Source organism: Fistularia commersonii, chromosome 9, assembly GCF_037954325.1.
Source record: "Fistularia commersonii isolate RoL2024-O1a breed Wild chromosome 9, RoL_Fcom_v1.0, whole genome shotgun sequence".
Classification (NCBI taxonomy): domain Eukaryota; kingdom Metazoa; phylum Chordata; class Actinopteri; order Syngnathiformes; family Fistulariidae; genus Fistularia; species Fistularia commersonii.
The window spans coordinates 18,426,255-18,451,946 of record NC_141292.1 but is presented as its reverse complement, the minus strand read 5'-3'; the positions used below and the strand labels follow the sequence as shown (position 1 = coordinate 18,451,946).

Here is a 25,692-nt window from a genome sequence, read left to right as displayed (position 1 = left end):
AGACATGTCCCATCTTCCCTGAGCAGGAGCAGGACATACTGCAGCAAATAGACCTTATCCCCTTGGTACTGACCAGGAGCATGATGCACTCCAGCAAATAGACAGGTTCAATGCACCGAATGACTCCATTATCTGTCAGTCTGCTGATTGTCCTAACTGGACTCTGTCCTTTTCCACTACTCCATCTTCATGGCTCACCTGAGAAGGATCACTTGAAGTTGATTCCCAGCAGACCAGGTCCACCAGGAACTCCAGCCTCCAAGAGGCTGTGATACCATACGTTCCAGCGTTGCTCCTGCTGGAACTCCCGGTTTTGACACTGTCCGTCCATAACTCAACTGTCCTGGACTCAAGTGGATCGTCTGCTCCCACAGTACACAGGTGGGTCATGAAAGTACATACTAGTACTCCACAGGCTGACTCCAAGCTTACCTGATAAGTTCCAGGTAAGCTTGGGGTTGTCAGTGGTCTCTACCCCCCCCCACACACACACACACACTTCCTGTTTCTCTGCGTTCTACAAAATAATAGCATGAATACCTTTTAAGCCAAATGAAAGACAATAATATATCTTTATTTAAAAAACACAAACATTCACAGTTCAACAAATATAAATACATCAAATACATGGAGTTGAAGTAACTATCTTGTACATTTACTGCAGTACGGGTGGTTCTGTAGTACTACAGTATTGGTACACACTCACAGGAGTGGTTCTGCAACAGAACCCTTGCAGTGTTGACATGAGTACATGGAATATGTGGAGTACAAGGACTGCATGGAGTACATGAAGTACAGGAAGTACATGAAGTACATGAAGCACATGAAGTACACTTTAGAAGTATAGCTGAATTATACTGCATCGATTAGTATAGGAAGTAGCTGGAAATACAGGAAGTGAGACAAGGGCACTACCTGGGTGAGGCCCCCAGAGAACATGTCGGTATGTCTCAATGTGGAACCCTGAGGGCTGTGCACTCCAGTGTGGAACCCTAGCTGAGACTGAAGGTGAGGAACCCTTGTGGTGTCTGTGGAACCCTGAATGTAAGCGTAGAGCTCTGCGGTTCTTGTGTTAGAGTGAAGGCGTGGAACTTTGGGGCTCTGGGCTCATTGGGTTCCACAGTCGGCTTCTGGATCCAATGGATCTGATGGGTTCTCCTTCTGGTGTTCCATGTGTCCAAAGGTGCTTTTGGTTCTGGCAGGGACGTTCTCCAAGAACCCCATCATCCCCCCTTTCAAACAGAATCCGACTGAGCAGAAGAAGAACCGGCCTGCTCCTGACCTAGATCCCTCAGAACCAGGCCAGTACTAGACCTGGATCCTTTTGAACCAGACCAGTGCTGGAGGTGGAACCACCAGAGCATGACCAGGACTGGTCCGGTTCTGGATCTGGAACCACCAGCACCAGACCAGTCGTGGACCTGGTGCCCTCTGTATGGGATCAGGTGATTAGATCGGTTCCAGATCAATGCTGGACCAGTAGTCCACCAGGATCTGCCCCGAGCTGATTCAAAGGAAAGCAAAACCCAGCTGATGGGGACGCGGTCTCCTTGGAGACCCTGGATTGACAAGCGGCGCGTGGACCTGCTAACCCTAACCACATTCCGGCCCCCCACCAGAAAGGAATAGCTACTCCTCGGGTTCCTCAGAGGTTCCACCCACAAAATATCTGGAGGAGATCTCCAATTACACTGCAGGCCGAGGATTCTTCTCCCAGGGTTCTCCTGCTAGAACCTAAAGATAGACTGGATAGGGTTGGGGGCGCGGGGGGGGGGCAGAGATCTTCTTAGGAGGAGGGGAAGATGTCCTGGACAGAGACCTGAGTGGGATTTGTTCTGATGGCAGATATTGTCAAGGGGGAAGAGGGAGGGACAGAACACCGTGGGCCCAGAGAAGTTATGGACAGAGACCCTCAGAGGAGGAGATGTTCTGGACAGAGATGGTCTGACGAGCAGATGCTCTGGACAGAAATATGACAGGAGAACCTCAGAAGAATTCCAACCAAAAGGAGGACAGAAACAGAGACAATGGGCCGATCTGGAGAGAAGCGAGAACCTGCCGGTTCTCCTTTGAATCCAATCCTGGCGAGGACAAGAATCGGTGCAGAACCAGACTGAATCTGAAATTCTTCAAGAATGTGCTTTGAAAAAAACGTATCCACCTAGAGGTTCTTGGATCAGAAACCACCATGGTTATGTGACGTTCTTCAACCAACTGAGAGGAGGTTCCATCATCAAGGGTTAGGAACTAGAACCAGGGAGGTTCTGGTCCTCCGTCTCCTCTTTGCTTTATCTTGGTTGGAGCCAAAGGAACCAGTGGGAACACGGAGAGTCCTGCAGCCCAAGGGCCCGAGGATCCTCAGTTCTTCTGGTCTGGATGTGTCAACATTCTCCTCTGAAGAACGTGATGAAGAGCAGGGTTCTTAAAGAGAGTTCCCAACTTCCATGTTGCAGTTCCGAGCTCCAAGGTTCCGGCTTTTCAGCGGTCTGAAATAACCAGGCGATGATACAGCTCCACACGGAATCTCAAAATTCTGACCCTCCCTCCAGTGGACCCCTGAATGCACCACCTGTGGGATGGAGTCTGCGGGGGTCTGAGGGTGGAGTACAAGGGGTCTGGGTGGGATCTGAGGGGGTGTCGGGGGGTCTATTGGTGGAGGTCTGGGGGGGTTTTGAGGGATCCCTGGATGGTCTGGGGGGCAGGGCAGGGGTCTAAGCAGGGTTTTGGGGGGCAGTGCTTTGACTCAGATTACCAGTGGAAATGATGCCCTCTGCCACCCGCCTGATTGGTGTAGAGCCGCCAGCCCCCCCCCCCCCCCCCCCCTCACATCCTGGGCAGGAAGTGGGCCACCGTCATGGCTGCCGTCACGCGCCCCCCCCTCTTGCTGCGCCCGCCACGACCCAGCCCAATGAACATCTGAGGGTAAGACAATGACTCGTAGGCGTTGTAGTTGTTGGACAGCAACTTCTCCCGAAACTCACACTCTGGGCTGAGGGATGCCTGGGAAGAAGGGAGAGAGAAGAAGGGAGGAGAAGGGGGGGGTGGAGGAGGAGAAGAAGGGCAGGAGGTGAAGAAGAACGAGGGAGGAGGAAGAGAAGGAGGAGGGTGAAGAAGAATAAGGATTTATTGGGAAAAATGTCTGATTGTTCTGACAGCAGGAGCTCAAACAAAGATGGTGTTGCGTCAGCCATTGTTCCCTGGTGGGTATCTGACCATCTACAGGGTCCCAGACGGAGAAGCGGAACTTCAGAACCACAGACAATAATACAGGGACAATTGTGAGGGGATGAATGATGGGAGCAGATCTCTGATCTGGTGACCTACTACTACCAGAGGGCACCAAAAGACCTCAGGACAGACAGAGCCCCAAAGAACCCCGTAGAACCCAAGTGGGCTGGGAGACACCAGCTCTGCCTCACCAACCCCCAGCTCCATGTCACCAACGGAGAACTGGAAAATGGATTGTGTAGAACACCAGCCATCTAGAATGGATCACCTAGATCATGGGTCATTTAGAGCATGTCATCTGGGACTTGCAACTTCTAGAACACTGCTTGTCTAGAACATGGATCATCAAGAACACGGGTCATCTAGAGCAGTGGTCCCCAACCGTTTTATCACGACGGACCGGTCAACGCTTGACAATTTTACCAAGCACCGGGGGATACACGTAGATTGTTTATATTGCGAATATAATAATAAATGTGAATACACTGTGTACTCGTATGCAACTTTATTAGCAGCTTCCTCGTAACATTACGTCAACAACATACAGTAGCATGAGTATAACATCAAAGTCTCTGTTAACTGGTGTTGTCTGTTAAAAGCTTTCTTTTATTTGAAGGTTGTAGATTCTTCTTCTGTGTCTTCACTGGTCCTTTTCCCCTTCGAAAAGAAACTTTCCAAAAAGGTCTGTTTTTTTTGACTAATTTTGCTAGCTTGTGAGTTAAACTTTTGGCGCTCAAGTGATCGAGATGTGATCGATTTTTCAAAAGACTCAGATAATAAATCCAACAGAAAGAATTATTTCTTGGGGGTCCAATTGATCCACGGCCCGGGGTTTGGGGACCACTGATCTGGAGCGTGTGTCATTTAGAACATGGATCATGTAGAACGTGGAACAACTAGAACATTGATTATCAAGCATGCTGTCCATATAGAGAGCTTCATGGTCCTCGTCAATCATGAACATTAAGAATGTCCAACGTCCTGATCTGCTGAACTGTTGCTCCATTCATATATCAACACATTGATCCATTGATACACTGATGTATTCATATATTTGAATATTGATCCATTGATATATTAATATACTGACATATTGATCCATTGATGCACTGATATATTGATGCACCTGTAATGACATACTGATCTGTTGATTTATTGATCCAATGATTTACCGACATATCAATATATTGATCCATTAATATATTGATCCATTGATATATTGACATATTGATAAAAGTACCTTCTGACATATTGATCTTTATTATTGATCCTTTTAATCTGTGAACTCCCATCCAGGCCAGGTGACCTGCAGGAGAAGCTCTGAACAACAGGTCATCAGCTTTGAATATTGGAAGGTATTTTCTCCACCGCCCGAATTATTGAGGAGGTTCTCTGGTAGGGTTGTCCAGCGGGAGCTATAGAACCTGCTCTGACAACCACAAACCACTACAACGCTTTCAATCGGGACCCTAAAAAATGTGAGCCTCTCCTTGGGCCGTGTTCTCTGGCTTCCTTAGGTTCTTTAAGGAGGCACTCACCGATCCATAGAGCTTCCCCTGCCGGTCCATGGCCACAAACAGTCCACTGTGGACGCCGAGCAGGGTCACCACTCCCCGCTCCACCGGGGAGATCTGCAACAGACCTGCACACAGGACCACACACACCTTTACACACAGGGGAAGGGGTTCCACCTGAGAACCTCTCCAGGAGTTCACCATCAAACCCGCTTCCAGCAGCAGTTCTTCCAGACATTCCACACGGAACCAGGTTCAGAAGAACATTCATGTGAGTGTCACTCTTCCGAAAAGTGTGTGTGTTACTGCTATGTGTCTGTTTGTGTTAATATGTGTGTGTAATTGTAAGGTGAACGTGTGTTAATGTATCTGTGTGTGTGTGTGTGTGTGTGTTACTGGAATGTGTGTCTTAATGTGTGTGTGTTACTATTATATGTATGTCTGTGTGTGTGTTAATATGTGTGTGTAACCGTTATAGGTGTGTGTCTGTGTTACTGTTGTGTGTGCTACTGTTAGGTGTGTGTGTTAATGTATGTGTGTGTTAAAGTGTGTGTGGTGTGTGTGTGTGTGTGTGTGTGTGTGTGTGTGTGTGTGTGTGTTACTGGAATGTGTGTCTTAATGTTTGTGTGTTACTATTATATGTATGTCTGTGTGTGTGTTAATATGTGTGTGTAACCGTTATAGGTGTGTGTCTGTGTTACTGTTGTGTGTGCTACTGTTAGGTGTGTGTGTTAATGTATGTGTGTGTTAAAGTGTGTGTGGTGTGTGTGTGTGTGTGTGTGTGTGTGTGTTACTGGAATGTGTGTCTTAATGTTTGTGTGTTACTATTATATGTATGTCTGTGTGTGTGTTAATATGTGTGTGTAACCGTTATAGGTGTGTCTGTGTTACTGTTGTGTGTGCTACTGTTAGGTGTGTGTGTTAATGTATGTGTGTCTTAAAGTGTGTGTGTGTGTGTGTGTGTGTGTGTGTGTGTGTGTGTGTGTGTGTGTTACTGGAATGTGTGTCTTAATGTGTGTGTGTGTTACTATTATATGTATGTCTGTGTGTGTGTTAATATGTGTGTGTAACCGTTATAGGTGTGTGTCTGTGTTACTGTTGTGTGTGCTACTGTTAGGTGTGTGTGTGTTAATGTACGTGTGTGTTAAAGTGTGTGTGGTGTGCGTGTGTGTGTGTGTGTGTTTGATCCATTTTTCCCATTTCCATTTTTTTTACTTTCTCTCATTTCTGTCTTTCTTCTCAGCCTAAATCGACACTTTCCTCTCACCGCTTTACTCTACAGCTGTTCTTCCATCTTGCTTAACAATTTGATTTTCTGGCTACACATGCACCCACCAACACATGCGCACATTCACGACACGCAAACACAACCTGGCAAGCCTTGTATTTAAACACCTCACCTTCGGGGCAGGAGAAACAAAAAAGCTTCAATAGGTCTAAGTTAAGTGCTCCAACTTTCACATGTACCTTTGAAACCCTGTGTAAATGGATCGGTTATTTTTCAAGGCATATGTGACCACTTTAATTCCTCCCTCGCTGTTCAGCAAATTAGTCTTTTTTTTTACTTTCAAACTAACAAATAACATGTTTTTCTGCATGATTGTTACTATGAAAGAGCGAGTGTGTGCGTGCATGTTAATGTATGTGCGTTGGTATGTGTGTGTTACTGTTATGAGTGTGTCTGATATTGCGTGTGTGTTTGTCGGACGGACCGGAACCTCCCGCTGCCAGTTCCAGTCCGCAGGTGCGGCGCGAGTGCGCTGGCGACACTGACCTATTCTGGAGTTCGGTGTGGGAAAAACGGAGAGAAAGTATCCCCGGTTCCGAACCGGAGAACTAGGGCCGGTGGTACTCACTGTGCCGGCTTTCCGCGTGTACGCCGGTGACCGACCCGTCGGGCAGCACCTGGATGTGGAAGCCGATCCCCACGTTGCAGTAAAGCCGCCGCAGCCGCCGGATGCCCCGCAGGAAGCCACCGTCCCGGGGCAACTCCTGAGACCGGGGCAGTACCGGGGACCGGGGCAACACTGAGGTCCGGGGCAGGACCGGGGACCGGGGCAGGACCGGCACCGGGACCAGGACCAGCACCAGTAAAGCCGCCAGCGACCCCATGGCGTCCCCCCGCCCCCCCGCCCCCGCGCCCGACCTCGAAGAGCCCGGGCGTGTGCGTGTGCGCGCGTGTGCGCGCTCGAGAAAAAATAACCCTGGCTGGAGACCCGAGGCGGCGTCTGAGGTGGGAACGGACATGTGGCTATTCTTATACCCCGGGGATGACGTCACCGGGGCAGGAAGAGAGTTGGGGCACTAATAGAGACACCAGGAGGAGACACCTGGAGATACCAGTGGAGACACCTGTAGGAGACACCTGGGAGACACCCAGAGGAGACAGTAGTGGAGACACCAGTGGAGACACCTCTAGCAAATGCACACCAGAAGAGACACCAGGAAGAGACTGTGGCGGAGATACTGGTGGAGAGATCAGTAGAGGCACCATGAGGAGACATCAGGAAGAGACAGTAGTGGAGAAACTGGTGGATACACCAGTAGAGACATCAGTGGAGACACCTGGAGCAGACACCAGGGAGACACTGGTGGAGACACCAGTGGAGACACCAGTAGAGACATCAATGGAGACACCTGGAGCAGACACCAGGGAGACACTGGTGGAGACACGAGTGGAGACACCAGTAGAGACATCAATGGAGACACCTGGAGCAGACACCAGGGAGACACTGGTGGAGACACCAGTGGAGACACCAGTGGAGACACCAGTAGAGACATCAACGGAGACACCTGGAGCAGACACCAGGGAGACACTGGTGGAGACACCAGTGGAGACACCAGTGGAGACATCGATGGAGACACCTGGAGCAGACACCAGGGAGACACTGGTGGAGACACCAGTAGAGACATCAATGGAGACACCTGGAGCAGACACCAGGGAGACACTGGTGGAGACACAAGTGGAGACACCAGTAGAGACATCAATGGAGACACCTGGAGCAGACACCAGGGAGACACTGGTGGAGACACCAGTGGAGACACCAGTGGAGACACCAGTAGAGACATCAACGGAGACACCTGGAGCAGACACCAGGGAGACACTGGTGGAGACACCAGTGGAGACACCAGTAGAGACATCGATGGAGACACCTGGAGCAGACACCAGGGAGACACTGGTGGAGACACCAGTGGAGACACCAGTAGAGACATCAATGGAGACACCTGGAGCAGACACCAGGGAGACACTGGTGGAGACACCAGTGGAGACACCAGTAGAGACATCAATGGAGACACCTGGAGCAGACACTGGTGGAGACACCAGTAGAGACATCAATGGAGACACCTGGAGCAGACACCAGGGAGACACTGGTGGAGACACCAGTGGAGACACCAGAACAGACACCTGGGAGACACCAGGAAGAGACCGTGACGGAGACACTGGTGCAGACACCAGGGAGTCAAAAGTGGACACACCAGTGGAGACACCAGTAGAGACAGCAGCAGGAGACACCTCGGATACACCAGGAAAAGACCACGGCGGAGACACTGGTAGAGACACCAGGGAGACAACAGTGGACACACCAGTGGAGACACCAGTAGAGACAGCAGCAGGAGACACCTAGGATACACCAGAAAGAGACCACGGCGGAGACACTAGTGGAAACGCCAGTACAGACGCCAGTGACGACACTGGTATAGACACCAAGGAGACGCTGGTGGAGACACCAGAAAGAGACATTAGGAAGAAACAACGGTGGAGAAACTGGTGGAGATACCAGTGGAAACACCAGTAGAGACACCAGGAGGAGACACCTGGGAGACACCAGGAAGAAAATGTGGCAGAGACACTGGTGGAGACACCAGAAGACGCACCAGTGGAGACACAGGTGAAGACGCCCGTAGAGACACTAGGGAGACACAGTGGTGGAGACACCAGTTGAGACACCAGGGAAGACACCTGGAGCAGAAACCAGGGAGACCTGGGAGACAACTGGACGAGACGGTGATGGAGACACTGGTTGAGACACTAGTAGAAACACCAGTGGAGACACTGGTGGAGACACCAGTAGAAACACCAGTGGATACAGTGGTCAAGACACCAGTAGAGGCACCAGGAGAAGACAGTGATGGAGACACTGGTGGAGACACCAGAAGAGACAGCAGTGGAGACACTGGTGGACACACCAGTTGAGACACCTCGAGCAGACACCAGGGAGACACCTGGTGGAGACACCTGGGAGACATCAGGGAGAGACAGTGGCAGAGACACAGGTGGAGACACCAGTAGAGACACCAGGAGGAGACACCTGTGAGACACCAGGTAGAGTCCACCAGTCTCTCAGCTAGTTGGCCGGTCTCCATGGAAACATCTCTGTGGTTACTGACCTGCAAACCTGGAGCAGCACTGATGGGCAATGGAGGGGGAAGTGGTCACGTGACCTCAGCATGATGTCAGACCTCCTTGTGTGTGTGTGTGTGTGTGTGTGTGTGCGTGTGTTGCTCGTGATTTCTTCAGAAGCAAATGGAAATGACCACGGTTGACCTGCACTGATCTCTGGTTCTCTAGCCAGAGATCAGAACTGGAGAAATAGAAGAACATCTCATGTTCTCCAGTTCTCCAGTTCTGTTTTCCCTGGTTCTGTCCTCAACGGTCTTGATCTCCTGGGTGTCCGTCCCCCTCACGAGTCAATCAAGAATGCTTTCTCACCTTCACGTTCCATTGAGTCCAACCATTGTTCCTAGGTCCCAGAGGAACGTCTCCATTTGGGGTTCCTCATTCAGGACCATCCTTCAAACATCAACCCAAAGACAGGCGTGGGGATGAACTCCCACGCTGACTCCAGAACCCATGAAGGAACAACAAAAGAGCAAGGGGATCTGTGAATCCCAAGACCTTCTCGGAGTCCAGGGCGGTCAGCTCACTTGGCCTGGAGACCTTCAGAACCTCTGAGGAGCTCTGCCTGTTGACTGGATGGTCCTTCAGAACCTCAAGAATAAACCCAACCCTCTGGAGCCAGTGTGGGGTCCAGCATGTCCATTGCCAGACCTCCAGGATGGTCATGAGCAAAGGTCTCAAAGCCTTTGAGGAGGACTATTGGGGTCTGGATGTTCAGGTGGGAGCTGAAGATGTTCTTCTGTGTCAGACCAAATGATATGTTCAGATGCTTTGGACATTATGACCAGACGCAGGTTCTGGTTGTCCATCAATCTTCAGCAGATGGAGGAGCTCAACCAATCAGAGGCCACCCAGTGGTCAGAGCCAGAACTGCTCCTGGACCAGTCGTGTAACATCCTGGACCGATGAGGAGCACAGAAGAACCAGGTGGTCATTCACAACTATGATGTTTGCTGATGATCTTTGGTGGAGGAACATCTGGAGGAGCAGGAAGGAGTCCATCATAGGGAAAGTACATTTCAGATGTTCTGGGGATAAAGTCAGATCTAGATGGTGTGGTGGAGGGATGGTGAAAATCTGGGCATAGGATGCTGAAGTTGAATGGAGGAGAAGATTCTCTCAGAGGCCCAAAGGAGAAGCAAACCAACGTAAAGGAGTAAGCAAATGTATGTTTATTTTGAAGATCCTAGTTTTCCTTGAGATGTTTTTATCTACTGTCATTCTTCAAAGAAGCACAGGGTCAACATACAACTACACAAGATGGAGGGATTTGTCTGATCGATGTGATGGAGGTTAAGGGTGATTGGGTGATGGAGATGATGAGGTGATGGAAGTGATAAGGTGATGGAGATGATGGGGTTAAAAGAGGTGATGGAGATGATGGTTGTGATTGATGAGGCTGCAGGAATGATGGAGCAGTCATGTGACTTTGTGACATACTTTGGAGGATCTGAGAACCAGGGGAACCTTCTCAGTGGATTGAACCACCAACCTCCACCACACACACACACACACACACACACACACACACAGTGTCTTCTGCTTCCAGCTGCTGCTCAGGTGAGGTCTTGGATTCAAATCTCTGTCAGTGTGTGTTGTTATTATGGGATGTTTCTCTAAGGCCTGGGCATGCAGGAAGCCCTGGTGGCCTCAAGAGGGTGCTGTCCACCAAGTCACTAAGGAACCTTCTGCTTGTTCACGGGCTTCACAAGGAACCTGTCAAGTCATGGAGGTTTTCAGGGGTGAAATAATCTGGAACCCACCCACCTGCTGACGGACTTCACCCAAGGAGAACCACCCCACTGGATGTGAACCTTCTGCAAAAAGCAAGGTAGCAACCGCAGGACCCAATTAGAAGATTCTCCATGGGGGATTGTGATGATATTCATATGACATTGGAACCATTGTTCTGCTGAGGGTTCCACACACTGAGTGAGAGTGGAGTTTGCGGTTTGTACTGAGGTCCTACAACGTCAAAGACCACATCATTCTTGGTTGGTGGTACAAATTCTATGAATGGTGTTTATTGGTTCATACAAACATGGTTTTCTTTGTTCCCCTGGTTCTGCCCGTCCAGGAGAACCACAATCCCAAGAACTGTCCTGCCTCCAAACACCTCAGGGTTGGATCTGGAGAAGAACATCTGGGATGTGAGGAACCGGCCAGGAATGTGCAGAAACGGTTCCCCTCAAATAACTTAGAACACCATAAATACTCCTTGTCCTTAGAACGTACGGTTCCCCCACGCCAGGCTGGTTCTCTTCTCATCCAGGAGGTGGAGCCCGAGTTCTGTGTGGGATTTCCTGTCCCCGGTTCCGGGTCGGGGCCGGGTTGTGCCTCCAGCTGGTGTAAAACCACAAGACGTTTGTCCGCTGACACCACCTGCAGCAGCCCGCCGTCCCGTAGAATTCTCCTTGTGGAGGTTTCGGAGGGGTTCCAGGAGCCCACCTCACAGTTCCGGTCCAGTTCTGGTTTGTGTGGTTCAGGTTCTGGATGTTGGTTCTGTGAGGTGACAGGAAGTGACATAGGGCCCCTCCCCACAAAAATAAGACTGCTGCAAGTTCAGACCATGGTCTGGGTCCAGCAGTGGGCGGCAATAGGAAGTGACACGTGTCTCCCTCCAAAGTAAAAGGTCTTAGTTTGGACCCCTTACCCCAGACCGGGACCGGTTCTGGGTCCGGTCGGACTGGGTTCTGACACGGATGCGGACAGGAAGTGAGACAATTTCTCCTCCAAAATAAAGTTCCTGGCTTCTGGTTCTGTGTCTTGGACCAGTTCTATAGGGGGCCACCAGTTAGGGGTCCGGTTGTTCTGGGTTCTGAACGGGATCCCGACAAGAAAAGACGTGTCCCCCCTCCAAAATACAACGTCTCAGTCTGGACAGGCTCCTGGTTCTGGGTCCGGTCAGTCCAGGTTCCAACAGAAAGTGCCCCGCCAAAAGAAAGCTGTGGTGTGAGTCCAGACTCCTGGTTCTGGTTGCGGGTTCTTAAGTGGGCTGGTGCAGGAAGTGACATGACTCACCTCCTGTTCTGAATGGGAAGCCGACAGTGAGTGATGTGTCCCCTCCAAAATGCAATTCTTGTCTTAGTCTGGACAGCTCCTGGTTCTGGGTCTGGTTGATCCAGGTTCTGACCCGGATGCTGGCAGGAAGTGACATGCTTCCCACTCCCCCAGGTGCTGCGTGGACAGTCCGGTGCTCCCCAGAGGTGGGTTCAGTGGTCCGGTTGGTGCCGGTGTCGTCGACGGCGCCCCCCCGGGCCCCGCCCTGCCTCCAGACCCCCCCTCAGAGCTCGTAGCAGCAGGTGGTCCCGGTGGCCCAGGACCCGGGGTAGGAAGAGTGAGGCCCGGTCTGTGCTGCGGGTCTTGAACCCGCGGCGGGGCCTTCCCTTCCCGTTGATGGACACGAACCACGGCCGGCGGGCGCTGGCCCCGCCCATTCCTGCCCGGCCCCCTCTGCCACCACCCCTTCCGGCCCCGCCCCCCCGTGGCGTGCAGTGCCTCCGGGAGGAGTAGGTGTTGTAGCCAAGCTCGTGGATCCGCTCCTCAAACTCACTGTCAGCACCAAACACTTCCTGTGGGGACAGGAAATGGACCTCAGGCTGGGGAAGGGGGGGCTACACACACAAACACACATACACACATATTTATACATATATATATATTTATACATATATATATATATATACACACACACGCGCGCACACACACACACACATATATATGTATATATACTGCTCAAAAAAATAAAGGGAACACTTGAACAACACAATGTAACTCCAAGTCAATCACACTTGTGTGAAATCATAATGTCCACTCAGGAAGCAACACAGATTCATTTTGACTTGTTTTAAGGACATTACATCAAAGTTGGATCAGCCTGGAGTTTGTTTTTACACTTTAATTTTGAGTGGGATTCCTAATCCAGACCTCCATGGGTTGATACAATTGATTTCCATTGATCATTTTGGTGTGATTTTGTTGTCAGCACATTCAACTGTGTAAAGAGCAAAGTATTTCATAAGAATATTTCATTCATTTAGATCTAGGATGTGTTTTTTAAGTGTTCCCTTTATTTTTTTGAGCAGTGTATATGTATATATATACACTCACATATACATACATGTATACATATATAGATCAGAGATGAAGATGCTAAGGTTCTCTTTAGGAGTGCCTGGATGGATAGGATCAGGAATGAGTCTATCAGAGGAACAGCACATGGTAGATGTTTTGGAGAGAAGGTCAGAGAAGCCAGACTGAGATGGTTGGGTCATGTACAGAAGAGGGATAATGATAATTGGTAGACAGATACTGGAATTGGAGCTGCCAGGCAGGAGGTCCAGAAGAAGACCAAAGAGAAGATTTATGGACGTAGTGAGGTAAGTTATGAAGGTAGTTGGTGTGAGAGAGGAGGATACAGAGAATAGGGTTAGATGGAGGTTGATTTGCTCTGGCGACCCCTGAAGGGAAAAGCGGAAAGAAGACATGCATATATATATATAGATACACACACACAGGAACATATAAACATCTATATAAAAACCACACACACTCATATATAAATATATACAAGACACCCACATGTACACAAAGTTGTATATTAACACATTACACACTGTATATATGTGTGTGTGTGTTTGTGTTTGTGTATATATATATATACATAACATATGCACACACATAGAGCCACACACCACTCATACAGACAGTAACATAGGGAGAAAGGGACACAGACACAATCACACACACACACACACACACACAGAAAGAAATCGAAACACAAATACTTAGAAACACACACAGACACATATAGAAACATACACGTTGCCATACACACTCGCGGAGACACTCTCACACAGACACATGGATATATACACACGATATACAATAAAAACACACACCTGCATGCAAATGCAACCCCGCAGAAATACACACACAGTTAGATACTCACACATCAACATGCACTCATTCTTACACACACCTACACACAATCATACTCGCAACAAATTCGTTGTCACAGACACATACAAAAATTGAAACTTATGCAGACACACACACAGAAGCACCAACACAGACACATACTCCGAAACAAATGGAGACACAAAAACACAGACACACATAGAAACACACACACACTCACACACACAAACACAGACACGTTCAGAAAGGTACAAAACACACACAAATGGAAACACACGCAAAAAACGAACACAGTCACACACACACACATACAGAGTGACACAAACACAAATACACACATACACTTACAAGGATACACAGGAACTCACACACGAACACACACACACACACGAATAAACACGAACACACACAGGGCCGCACACAGGAACACACACAGATATGCACAAAAACACAGTCACAGACCACAGACACAAAGAAACAATGAAACACAGACACACACGTACTGGAACAAATAGAAACACAGTTGCGCGCGCACACGCGTACACACACACACAGCACCAACCGAGGCATAGAGCCGTCCCTTGTCGTTCATGGCCAGGAACCTTCCAGACACCAGACCCTTGATGGCCACCACGCCCACGTCCACGGCCGTGATCTCCATGATGCCTGACACACACACACACACACACACACACACACACACATGCGCGCGCATACCTGTTAATTTAAACATCCGCATCATTAGAGCCAATCACCGGAACGCGTGGGGGGGGGGGGGGGGGGGGGACCCACGCTCGCGCACACGTACACCGGCACAAACACACGCGTACACGCTTAGCGCAGTGAAACCCTCTACTATGTACAATGTAGTACAGTAGTAATAAAGTAGTAAAGTAAAAGTAATCGTCATGGTACTAATAATGTATAGTAAGAATAATAGTAATAGTAAGTTATAGAAATTATAATTGTAACAGTAATCTTAATAGTCATAGTAATAAATTTAACAGTAATAGTACATTAATATTAATAGTAATAGTAATAGTAACATTAATAGAAATGGTAAGAGTAACAGGCATTTCAATAGTAGCAGAAATTTTACGTAATGGCAATAATAATAATAGTGATAGTATAGTAATAGTAACAGTATTTTTAAGAGGAATAGTAATGGTAATTATGATAATAGTAACAGTATTCTATTATACTCTTATAGTATACTAACATTAATTACAAAAGTAATAGAATTAATATCGTAATAGAAATAGAGGATCTGATCCAAATACTGAATAAGAACATAAGTCCTCTGGTTCCGAGCCAAGACAAACGGCATCAAATCCCGGTTCGGTTCTATTTCCGGGTGGCTCCCCGGGTATGGCTCCACAGATCCGGCCCGCGCCTCCGCTTCCCTCGGTCCAACTTCCCCGCGTCCCCCCCCCGCCCCCCGGTAACGGGTACCCGGTTCCCCGCGTCTGGCTCCCCGGGTCCGGTTTCCCTTCTTACAGTTCCCTGGGTCTGAACCCCCCTTATCCGGTTGGTCCTGACTCACTGTACTGGTTGCCGTCCTCCGGGGACCCGTCCACCGTCCCGTCGGGGTGGATCTGCAGGTGGTACCGGGTGGCGCAGTAGAGCTTCCTCCTCCGCGGGGCCCCCCCGAGGTGCTCGTAGACCCCCCCGCGGCCCCCGGCGTCCCTCCGGCCACGGCTCTGGACGGGCTCCGGCATGCTGAGCGCTAAGAGCACCGGGAGCACCGGCAGCAGCAGCGGGAGCGGCCGCATCCTGTGGCTCCCAAAGTCGGGCAGGCGCTGGGTCGCCCGACCCCGCCCCCTCCCCCCCTCCCCCCCAGCTCCGGGGTCCCGCCGGTCCTCCGCTCCGCTCCACCGCCGGGACCCGCTGCGTCCGGAGGATCCGACCGAGCGGCTCCGAGCGGGGCGTTGAATACGAGAGGGGGGCGGCCCGGGCCAGGATACAAAGGAGGGGGCGTGGGGGCGGGGGTTATCAGCCATGTGTGAAGGGAGAGACCTGGAGAGGATACTATTACACCGACCTGTCTGTCTGCATACAACTGTCTCCCGACAGGGAGTATGTGATGGGGAAGGTTGTTGTGGAACGGGGGAAAATAGGCGTGTGATGGGGGGAGGTGAGTGTGCGTGAGGAGGGAAGCTGTGTGTGTGTGAAGGGGAAGGTCGGTGTGTGTGTGATGTGGAAGATTGGTGTGTGTGTAATGGGGGAAGTTCGGTGGGTGTGATGGGGGAAGCTGTGTGTGTGAAGGGGAAGGTCGGTGTGTGTGATGGGGAATGGTTGGTGTGTGTGATAGATGATTTGGTGTGTGATGAGGGAAGCTGTGTGTGTAATGGGAACAGTTGGTTTGTTTGATGGGGTAACTGTGTGTGTAACAGGGGAAGTTTGGTGTGTAACGGAGGGAAGCTGGGTGTGTGTAACACAGAAAGGTTGGTGTGTGGGAGGTGGGGAGGTTTACTCCTGTACTTCCAGGGAAATGCAGATTTGTCTGGAGTTCTAGAGCAGGTGCTTAGAGGAGGTGGGTTCTCCAGCTAGGGATGGAACCTCTGGGAGAAGGATTGTACCTTCCTGGTCATGGGTTCCTCAGACAGATGTTTCGTTGGGTTCTCCTCCACGTTCCCAGACGTTCCCAGGTTCCCTCAGAGGCCCAGCAGTGGGCGGAAGCCGAGCCGTCTAATTGGCCGCCTCCCTAATTGCTTCCATACCGATGCCATTATGGTTGGCGTTCTGGTAATTAGCGCTGCCATCTCCGGGGTGACCCCCCCCCCCCCCCCCAAGCCCACTGTTATCCCCCCCGAGAACGTTACGCCTCATCATTTGCCCCCCCCCCCCCCATTTCTCCCCTCCGGCCTCCATCACTTGGTTCGTCCTGCTGACGGACACAGGAAGTGCAGTTATTTGCAGCGGCAGTGGCGTCCCTACCCGAGCCGTAGCGTCGCCCTTGATGTGGCGGGAGCTGGGCGGGGGCGGAGCCTCAGATGTGGCGTGCTGCTTCTCCTTGGAACTATTTTAATTATGCTCCCGTTCCATGCCGCCCACCAGGCTCCCAGCCGGAATCCGACCACTGCCTCCTGACGTTGCTTCCGGGCCACGGTGCGAGCTCAGCAGCCATGTTGGAAGGGCGCAACATCCCACAGCCCTGTTATTATCTGGAATAGCATCTGTGTTAGCTTCTGGATTAGCATTGTGACTCTATGAGGACTGGTCGTTACGGAAACATCTGACTGACACCTGGTCCAGCTGTATTGGCTGCTGTGAGTCATCTAAGAGGTGCTGTAGTTTTTCTCCCTAGCGTGGTGTTCAGGTGACGACCACTTTACGAATACCATGTGACCATGTGGCCATGTTGGGGGGTGGGGGGTGGCACAGCGTGTTTAACTCCTGGATTAGCATCTGGATTAGTACCTGGATTAGCATCCAAACCACTACCTGAATTAGTATCCTAACTAGTGTCTCGATTAGCATTCTAACTATTATCTGAATAATCATCTGAATTAGCATCTGGATTAGCATCTGGATTAGTACCTGGATTAGCATCCAAACCACTACTTGAATTAGTATCCTAACTAGTGTCTCGATTAGCATTCTAACTATTATCTGAATAATCATCTGAATTAGCATCTGGATTAGCATCTGGATTAGTACCTGGATTAGCATCCAAACCACTACCTGAATTAGTATCCTAACTAGTGTCTCAATTAGCATTCTAACTATTATCTGAATAACCATCTGAATTAGCATCTGGATTAGCATCCTGTTTGACATCTGGAGTAGCATCCTGTTTAACATCTGGATTAGCATCTAGATAAGCATCTGGATGAGCATGCAGATTTGCCTCTTCATTAGCATCTGGATTAGCATCTGGACACTGCAAGTACCCGTCACCACAAAATCATGTTATTGACACCTGTGTCAGCAGAGACTGGGAACCCTTGAGAACATGACGTTAATGGCTGCCGCAGGTCATGTGACCGATGGTCTGTGACATTCAGGTGACAAACTGATGACGGTTCACTGGCACCACACAGCCACAGCACGCTGCTGTGTGTGTGTGTTCACATTGACATTGTTTCCACATCAATTTGACGTCACAGCACCTCCGCCTCCTCCTCCCACCTGGCGGGGAATGCTCCCCTGTGCCCGCGCTCCGACCCACTAATTGGTCTTTGAATGCATCACGGCGATACACCTACCCCCCCCACCCACCAACTCGCCGAGCCAGACCGAAACCCGGAGCATCGTTGCTTTGTGGCCCTGAATGGGTGCAAGAACTTCAGAGCAGCTTTTTTAATTGACCCCCCCGCAGGAGAACCCCCCCCCCCCCCCACCACCACCAAAGGGTCCCTTTGTGCAGGAACACAAAGGTGACCCCCTAGAGGAGGTCCGGTAATCCACCGCACATCAAAATGACCTTTGAACCCTTTCTGCTGTACTTTTTCTCAGGGCCTGGTTCCCTCGGGGGGGCCTGCCCCCCCCGACAAATGGCCGCAGAGCCCCTTTTGTCCGGAGGACTTTGATCTTACCTGCCTGTCAGGAGCTCCTGGGGGAACCCTGGAGGAACCCAAACCGTTCCACCGCCCACAACAAATTGGACATTCCCTGAGCTGGGTTCGGGCCCGGACTCCCACAGAACCCTCCCCCAACCCCCCGATACCCACACTTCAGGGGGATTTACCTTGAATGGGCTGGGGGGGGGGGGGGGGGCTGTTCTACAGGACATTCTAAGGGCGGATTAAAAAATACAACCTGAAGATACATGAAGAGAACTCACTTGGAGGAGCTGTCAATCATCACACATCAAAAGACCTCCCACCTCTGGGGCCAATCAGACACACACACACACACACACACACACACACACACATATGCACACATGCACATGCAAATACACACACAGCTACACGTATGCACATGCATATACACATGAACATACTCACGTTCACACCCATATGCAGACTTACATAAAAACACACACACACACACACACACACACACGTCTCACAACAGATTGGATGATTGACAGTTGGCACATCCAAGTTAAGCCCCGCCTCTATCCTCCCTGTCAGCTGTGACTGACAGATGGCCCATCTAGGTTAAGCCCCACCTCTCCTTCTCACAGGCAGACGTTTGTGGAGGTGAAACACACACACACACACACACACACATGCGCACTCATGTACACACACTACCGTCAGTCATCTGGGCAGGAGAAAGTGATGGATGAAGCTGCTGAGGAAGAGGATGGTCACCTCAAATGAGCTGTCAATCAGCGGGGCATCAGACGGCGAGGGCAGAGCTTAATGTTCCACTTCCTGTTTGACCAGTGAGTAAACCGGGACGGGCCACCTATAACTTTAACTAACCAACAACTGCCTCCGGAACCTGGACCCTCAGAGCTTCTGGCTATTTCATGGGAGCGAGCTCCCTGCACAAGCGTGTGCATGTGTGTGTCTGTGTGTATTTGAACCTGTGTGTGTGTGTGTGTGTGTTATGGCATAATGGCAGTGATTTGTTTGGGAGACAGAACCCACACATGTTAACGAGATCTACATGCCCGGTGGGCCGCTTAATGGACAGCAGGTGTGTGTGTGTGTGTGTGTGTGTGTGTGTGTGTGTGCTGCATACCTCGCACAGGTGGCGTGACAGTATGAATCTTTTCCCCAATAAAGCGGAGAACCTCCTGTTTGTGGGCGGTGCCTGTGGGGAGCTGGGGGGCGGGGCCTTGAGGCCGCTCGGATGATTGACAGGATCGGGACGACGCTTCGGTTCGACTGATGATGGGCAGGAAGGGGGCGGAGCTTCAGATTTTTCTGATGATTGGCAGGAAAGGGGCGGAGCTCTGATTCCTCTGTGAGATCGACGCTGGGTTCGTCAGTTCGTGATGATGTTTCCTCGTCATCACTTACTGTCTGCAGTGTCTTTGTCCAAACTGGTTGGTCGTCTCCTCGGCTCTTTCTTCATCCTGTCACCTGTCAGCGATATGGGTGGTAACCAGCCATAACCAGCTAATGACCATCTAATGACCAGCTAATGACCAGCTGATGACAATCAGGCAATAACCTACTAATAACCTGTGAATTACAATCTATAACCAGTGAATAACCAGTTAATACCCCTGACTAATCATTTCATGACGTACATCACCAGTTAATTACCAGTTAGAAAACAGTTAATAATGTTATTTGCGGGTAATAATCTGGTTGTATCTGTTAACAGTAGTTAACTGGTAATAACCACTTAATAACAGTTAACAATCGTTATATCCTGGTAAACTGTTGTGAGAGAGGATATGAAAGTAGCTGGTGTGAGAGAGGAGGATACAGAGAATAGTTTTGATGGTGAATGTTGATTTGCCGTGGCGATCCCTGAGGGGAAAAGCCGAAAGGTGAAGAAGAACTTGATAACCAGGAAATAGCATATTCCTACTTAGTCACCAGCTACTGTGCTAAGTTTCGGTCGGTTTGTGTTAGTACTGCACCTACTGTCCACCAGGAACATCAGGCTATACTTCCTGTGTGTGTGTGTGTGTGTGTGTGTGTGTCTTTCCCCAGGTAACCCTACCCATCTCAGGGGGGTGTCGGAGCGCCGCCGCTGCCATTAGCATCCGAGGCGCTCCACCGCCATCGCCATTTGTTGAACCTTTTGTTGTCATGGCGGCGGGAATATCAAAGCAGCAGTGCTCAATGAGATGTCTGAAAGCTGAGAAACATTACACACACACACACACACACACACACACACACACACACACACACACACCTTGTCATTCATTCCCACCCAAGTGGGGGGGCAGAACAAAAGGTGGAGTCAGGAAATCAAAGGCGACCAATGCAGGGAACCAGGTCAAAGGCACCGCCGGGAGTGTGTGTGTGTGTGTGTGTGTGTGTGTGTGTGTATGTGTGGATATGCACATACATCAGGGTCATCCTGCCTACTTGCCTACTTCCTCTACGAGTGATTAGTCTGAGCACACATAGGTCAAACTGCACTGTGTGTGTGGGTGATTAGGCATGTTTGTGTGTGTGAGTTTGTGTGTGTGTGTGTCACCTGAGGCTACTCACAGCAGTGGCGCAGGATGACATTAGTTTAAACTGCAAGCCGTGTGTGTCTGTGTGTGTGTGTGTGTGTTTGCATTACGTTCAGAAACACAGTCACACACACACACACACACACCACACCACACCACACACACTTCCTGGTTGTGGGTGGGTTCTGTTCAGATGAAATAAATCATCTGCAACATGCTGGATGCTGGAGAACAAGGAAGGGACCCGCATGATAGAGAAGCAGAAGAAGAGCAGAATGTCAGGGTGGGCCTCATGGAGACAGATGATTGACAGCTCCCCAACCACCATCACCACAGCACTTCTACAGCACTCCTTCTGGGAACATTCTACACCTCTTTCTCTCGAGAAGAACCCTGGAGAAGGGAGGAAGAAGAAGAGTGCGTGTGTGTGTGTGTGTGGGTGTGTGTGTGCATGTGCTCTGTAGATGCCTCAAGTTCTAAAACCCCAAAGAACTGGTTCCTGAGGATCCACAGAGGAGCAAAGGAGGAACCTGCATCAAAGTCGTGTTCACGATTAATCCTGGCTTTGTGTGTGTGTGTGTGTGTGTGTGTGTGTGTGTGTGTGTGAACCCTGTGATGTGGTTACCACTGCTTTATTAGAAGCCTGCAACATGACCTCCCTCCGCAGCCCTGCACAGCTGTGTATGTGTGGGTGTGTGAGTGTGTGCGTGCTTGCGTGTGTGGGTGTGTGTGTGCGCCTCCTTCCTCTCAACTTCCTGCTGGAAGTCAGGCCACATCAGAGCTACTGTGTTGGGAGTCAGCAAAGACCTGAGGTCTTCCCTCAGCCCAACATCTCCAGAGGATCTCCCCCTCCTACAGTGGAGGCGGGGATAAACCTGGACAGGTCAGTTATCAATCAGAGGGTACAACTTGGCTATATAGACGTGTGTGCGCGTGCGTGCGCACATGTGTGTGTGTGTGTGTGTGTGTGTGTGACAATAATTCTAACATTACATGATGCTAGTGCTGACGGCTAACCTACTTCTCCACCTACACACACATACACTTACATCCAATAGCATATTATAGCAATAGCATAACATCCATTAACATCCTATATTTATCCTTATTCTTATTTTCATCCTTATGGTTGTTTTCATTCCGTGATGACTATATTCCATTGTCACTTGACTTGTTGTTGTTGTTGTTGTCGTTGTTGTTGTTGTTGTTGTTGTTGTTCTTCTTCTTCTTCTTCTTCTTCGCCTACTTTCGGCTATTCCCTTCAGGCGTTCCCACAGTGAATCAACCTTCTCCATCTAACCCTATTGTCTGTATCCTCCTCTCTCACAACAAATAATTTCACATCCTCTCTCACTATACCCATAAATCTTCTCTTTGGTCTTCCTCGAGACCTCCTGCCTGGCAGCTCCAATTCCAGCATCCGTTTACCAATATATTCATTATACCTCTTCTGTACATGACCAAACCATCACAGTCTGGCTTCGCTGACCTTTTCTCCAAAACACCAATAATTCTGGCTGATAGTCTTCTATTGCATAGTACCCCTGACACATTTCTCCACCAATTCCGACCTTCTTGAACCCGTTTCTTCACCTCTTTTCACAATTTCCGTTGCTCTGGACTGTTCATTCCTCTCCTTTCCAGTGCATACCTCCACCGCTCTAGATTTTTCTCAACCTGTACTCTACTCTCACTTCGGATCACAATGTCATCTGCAAGCATCATGGTCCATGGAGATTCCTGTCTCACCTCACCTGTCAGCCTGTCCATCACCTGTGCAAACATGAAAGGGCTCAGAGCTGATCCCCTATGAAGTTCCACCTCCTCCTTGAACTTCTCTGTTACCCCTACAGCACACCGTACCTCTGTCTCACAGCTAGCATACATGTCCTGCACCAGTCTAACATACTTCTCGGCCACTCCAGATTTCCTCATACAATACCAGAGTTCCTCGCTTGGCACCCTCTCATATGCTTTTTCTAGGTCTACAAAAACACAATGCAGCTCCCTCTGGCCTTCTCTGTACTTCTCTATTAGCATTCTCAGAGCAAATACTGCATCTGTAGTACTCTTTCTAGGCATGAAGTCATACTGCTGTTTACAAATGCTAACTTCTGCTCTCAGTCTAGTTTCCACTACTCTTTGCCATTACTTCATTGTATGGCTCATCAACTTTATCCCTCTATAGCTGCCGTAATTTTGCACATAACCCTAATTCTTACAAATGGGCACCATCACACTTCGTCTCCACTCTTCAGGCATCCTCTCTCTCACTAAGATCCTGTTGAATAATCTAGTCAGAAAATCTACCGTTGCCTCTCCTAGACACTTCCACACCTCCACAGGTATTTCATCAGGACCAACTGCCTTTCCACTCTTCATCCTCTTCAAAGCCTTCCTCACTTCACTTTTACTAATCTCTGCGAGTAACCTCTTCTACCCTTGCCTCTCTTTCATTTTCCACATTCATCAGCACCTCAAAGTACTCTTTCCATCTTCCCGTCACTCCTCTAGCATCTGTCAATACATTTCCCACTCCATCCTTGATCCCATGGACCTGTTGTACGTCCTTTCCATCTTTATCTCTCTGTTTTGCCAAACTGTATAGATCATTCTCTCCCTTTTTTCTGTCCAACCGAGCAAACAGGTCATCGTATGCCCTTTTTTTATTTTTTGCCTTTGCTACCTCTATCTTTACCTTACATTGTATCTCCCTGCACTCCTGTCTGTTCTCTTCAGTCCTCTCAGTATCCCACTTCTTCTTGGCTAACCACTTTCTCTGTATATACTCCTGTACTTCCTCATTCAACCACCGAGTCTCCTTATCTACTTTCCTTCCTGATGACACACCAAGTACTCTATTACCTGTCTCCCTGATAACACTAGCTATAGTTGTCCAATCATCTGGAAGCTCACCCTGACCACCCAGAGCCTTTCTCAACTCCTCCCCGAAAACCATACAACACTCCTCCCTTTTCAGCTTCCACCACTTTGTCCTCTGCTCTGCCTTTGTCCTTTTGATCTTCATTGTCACCAGAGTCATCCTACAAACCACCATCCGATGCTGTCTGGCTACACTCTTACCTACAACTACTTTGCATTTTACTTTCACGTTACCTCATCTATACAAGATGTAGTCTTCCTGCGTGCTCCTACCTCCCGTCCTATAAGTTACCCTATGTTCCAATCTTCTCTGGAAAAGATTGTTCATTACAGCATCAACATCCTTTTTGCAAAATCTACCACCATCTGTCCCTCCGCGTTCCTATCCTGTATACCAAATCTGACCATCACTTCTTCACCCCCTCTATTATCTGCACCAACATGCCCTTTGAAGTCTGCACCAATTACCACTCTCTCATCTCTTGGGATATTCTGCATCATTTCATCTAACTCATTCCAGAACTTCTCCTCAAACACACATCCCACCTGCGGGGAATAGCCACTAACAACATTGAGCACACCTTCATTTTCCAGTTTCAGACGCATAAGTCTATCCAACTTTCTTTTCACCTCCAGAACATTCTTAACAAACTCCTCCTTCAAGATAACTCCTGCTCAAATTATCTTCTCATCAGTACCATGATAGTACAACTTAAAGGCTGCTTCTAAGCTTCTAGCCTTACTACCTTTCCACCTGGTCTCGTGGAGACAAAGTATATCCACTTCCCTTCTCTGCATCATGTTGACCAACTCTACCTTTTCCTGTCTTATCTTATCTTATCTTATCTTATCTTATCTTATCTTATCTTATCTTATCTTATCTTATCTTATCTTAATAGCAAACATGTAAAGAAGTAGGTTAGCCTTAGCATAAAAAATTGAGCCGGCGTCATTTAATTAGCTATTGTGTTATTAGAAGAGAATAGAATCAGGGGAACTTTTTGTGTCCAACTTCGTACTTGCAAAGTACGAAGTCTGCCAAGGCCCTGAGGGGGGCGCTTGCCTCAGGTGTGTCTTTGTGTGTGTGTGTGTGTGTGTGTGTGTGTGTGTGTGCTGAGCGGGCGTGGTGTCCGTTTGAAGTGGTCTTGTTTGGTCTGGGCGGTGAGACGTTTAGTGGTGGCGTCTAAACAGCAGGTGCGTCTTTGAGCAGCAGCAGCAGCAGAAGCCCCTCGCTCTTCACCTCCAGATGATTCCTGTTTTGGTGAGAAGAAGAAAGGATGTCCTAGATGTCCTTTCATCTGCTGAGGAGAGACGTCGCCCCTGATGTGTGTGTGATGGTCCACCTCCTTGCCGCCGCGCTTGCCCATCGGCCAATCAGAGCTACCTGCCTGCTGCAAGTCATTACTGTGTGATAACAGCCTGCGGTCTCACACACACAGACACACACACGCACTCAAACTATTCTTCTATCTGGGAATTGAACCATCAACATCAGAGGGAGATATTGTAATGACACATGTTATACTCTTTAACACTGTTTAATTACACCTGTGGGCGGGGCCAGCATGTGGGCGGGGCCAGCATGTGGGCGGGGCTTAGCTGGCTGGGTGAAAGTGCCAGCCATGCTACAGGACAGGATGCTCCTCCGCACATTCCTGTCGGTGTAGATTTTATGAGATGTCGCGTAGATGTTTTACAGAAGCTGT

The 25,692-nt window shown here is 49.4% G+C and overlaps 2 protein-coding genes across 2 annotated transcripts; both read right to left on the bottom strand.

The window, feature by feature from the left end:
• Positions 1-2,823: 2,823 nt before the first annotated feature.
• On the bottom strand, positions 2,824-6,934 carry fgf4 (fibroblast growth factor 4). Its single transcript, XM_086151650.1, has 3 exons — positions 6,599-6,934; positions 4,767-4,870; positions 2,824-3,000 (listed from the first exon to the last, which is right to left on the bottom strand). Exons 1-3 carry the CDS (start codon positions 6,852-6,854, stop codon positions 2,824-2,826), a joined length of 537 nt encoding a protein of 178 aa, XP_086007776.1. The 5' UTR covers positions 6,855-6,934.
• A 223-nt stretch (positions 6,935-7,157) lies between these two features.
• On the bottom strand, positions 7,158-15,839 carry fgf3 (fibroblast growth factor 3). The gene is made up of 8 exons (XM_086153022.1): positions 15,605-15,839; positions 14,624-14,727; positions 12,419-12,713; positions 11,795-11,918; positions 11,590-11,643; positions 8,931-8,979; positions 8,522-8,653; positions 7,158-7,208 (listed from the first exon to the last, which is right to left on the bottom strand). Exons 1-8 carry the CDS (start codon positions 15,831-15,833, stop codon positions 7,158-7,160), a joined length of 1,038 nt encoding a protein of 345 aa, XP_086009148.1. The 5' UTR covers positions 15,834-15,839.
• Between the last annotated feature and the right edge of the window lie 9,853 nt (positions 15,840-25,692).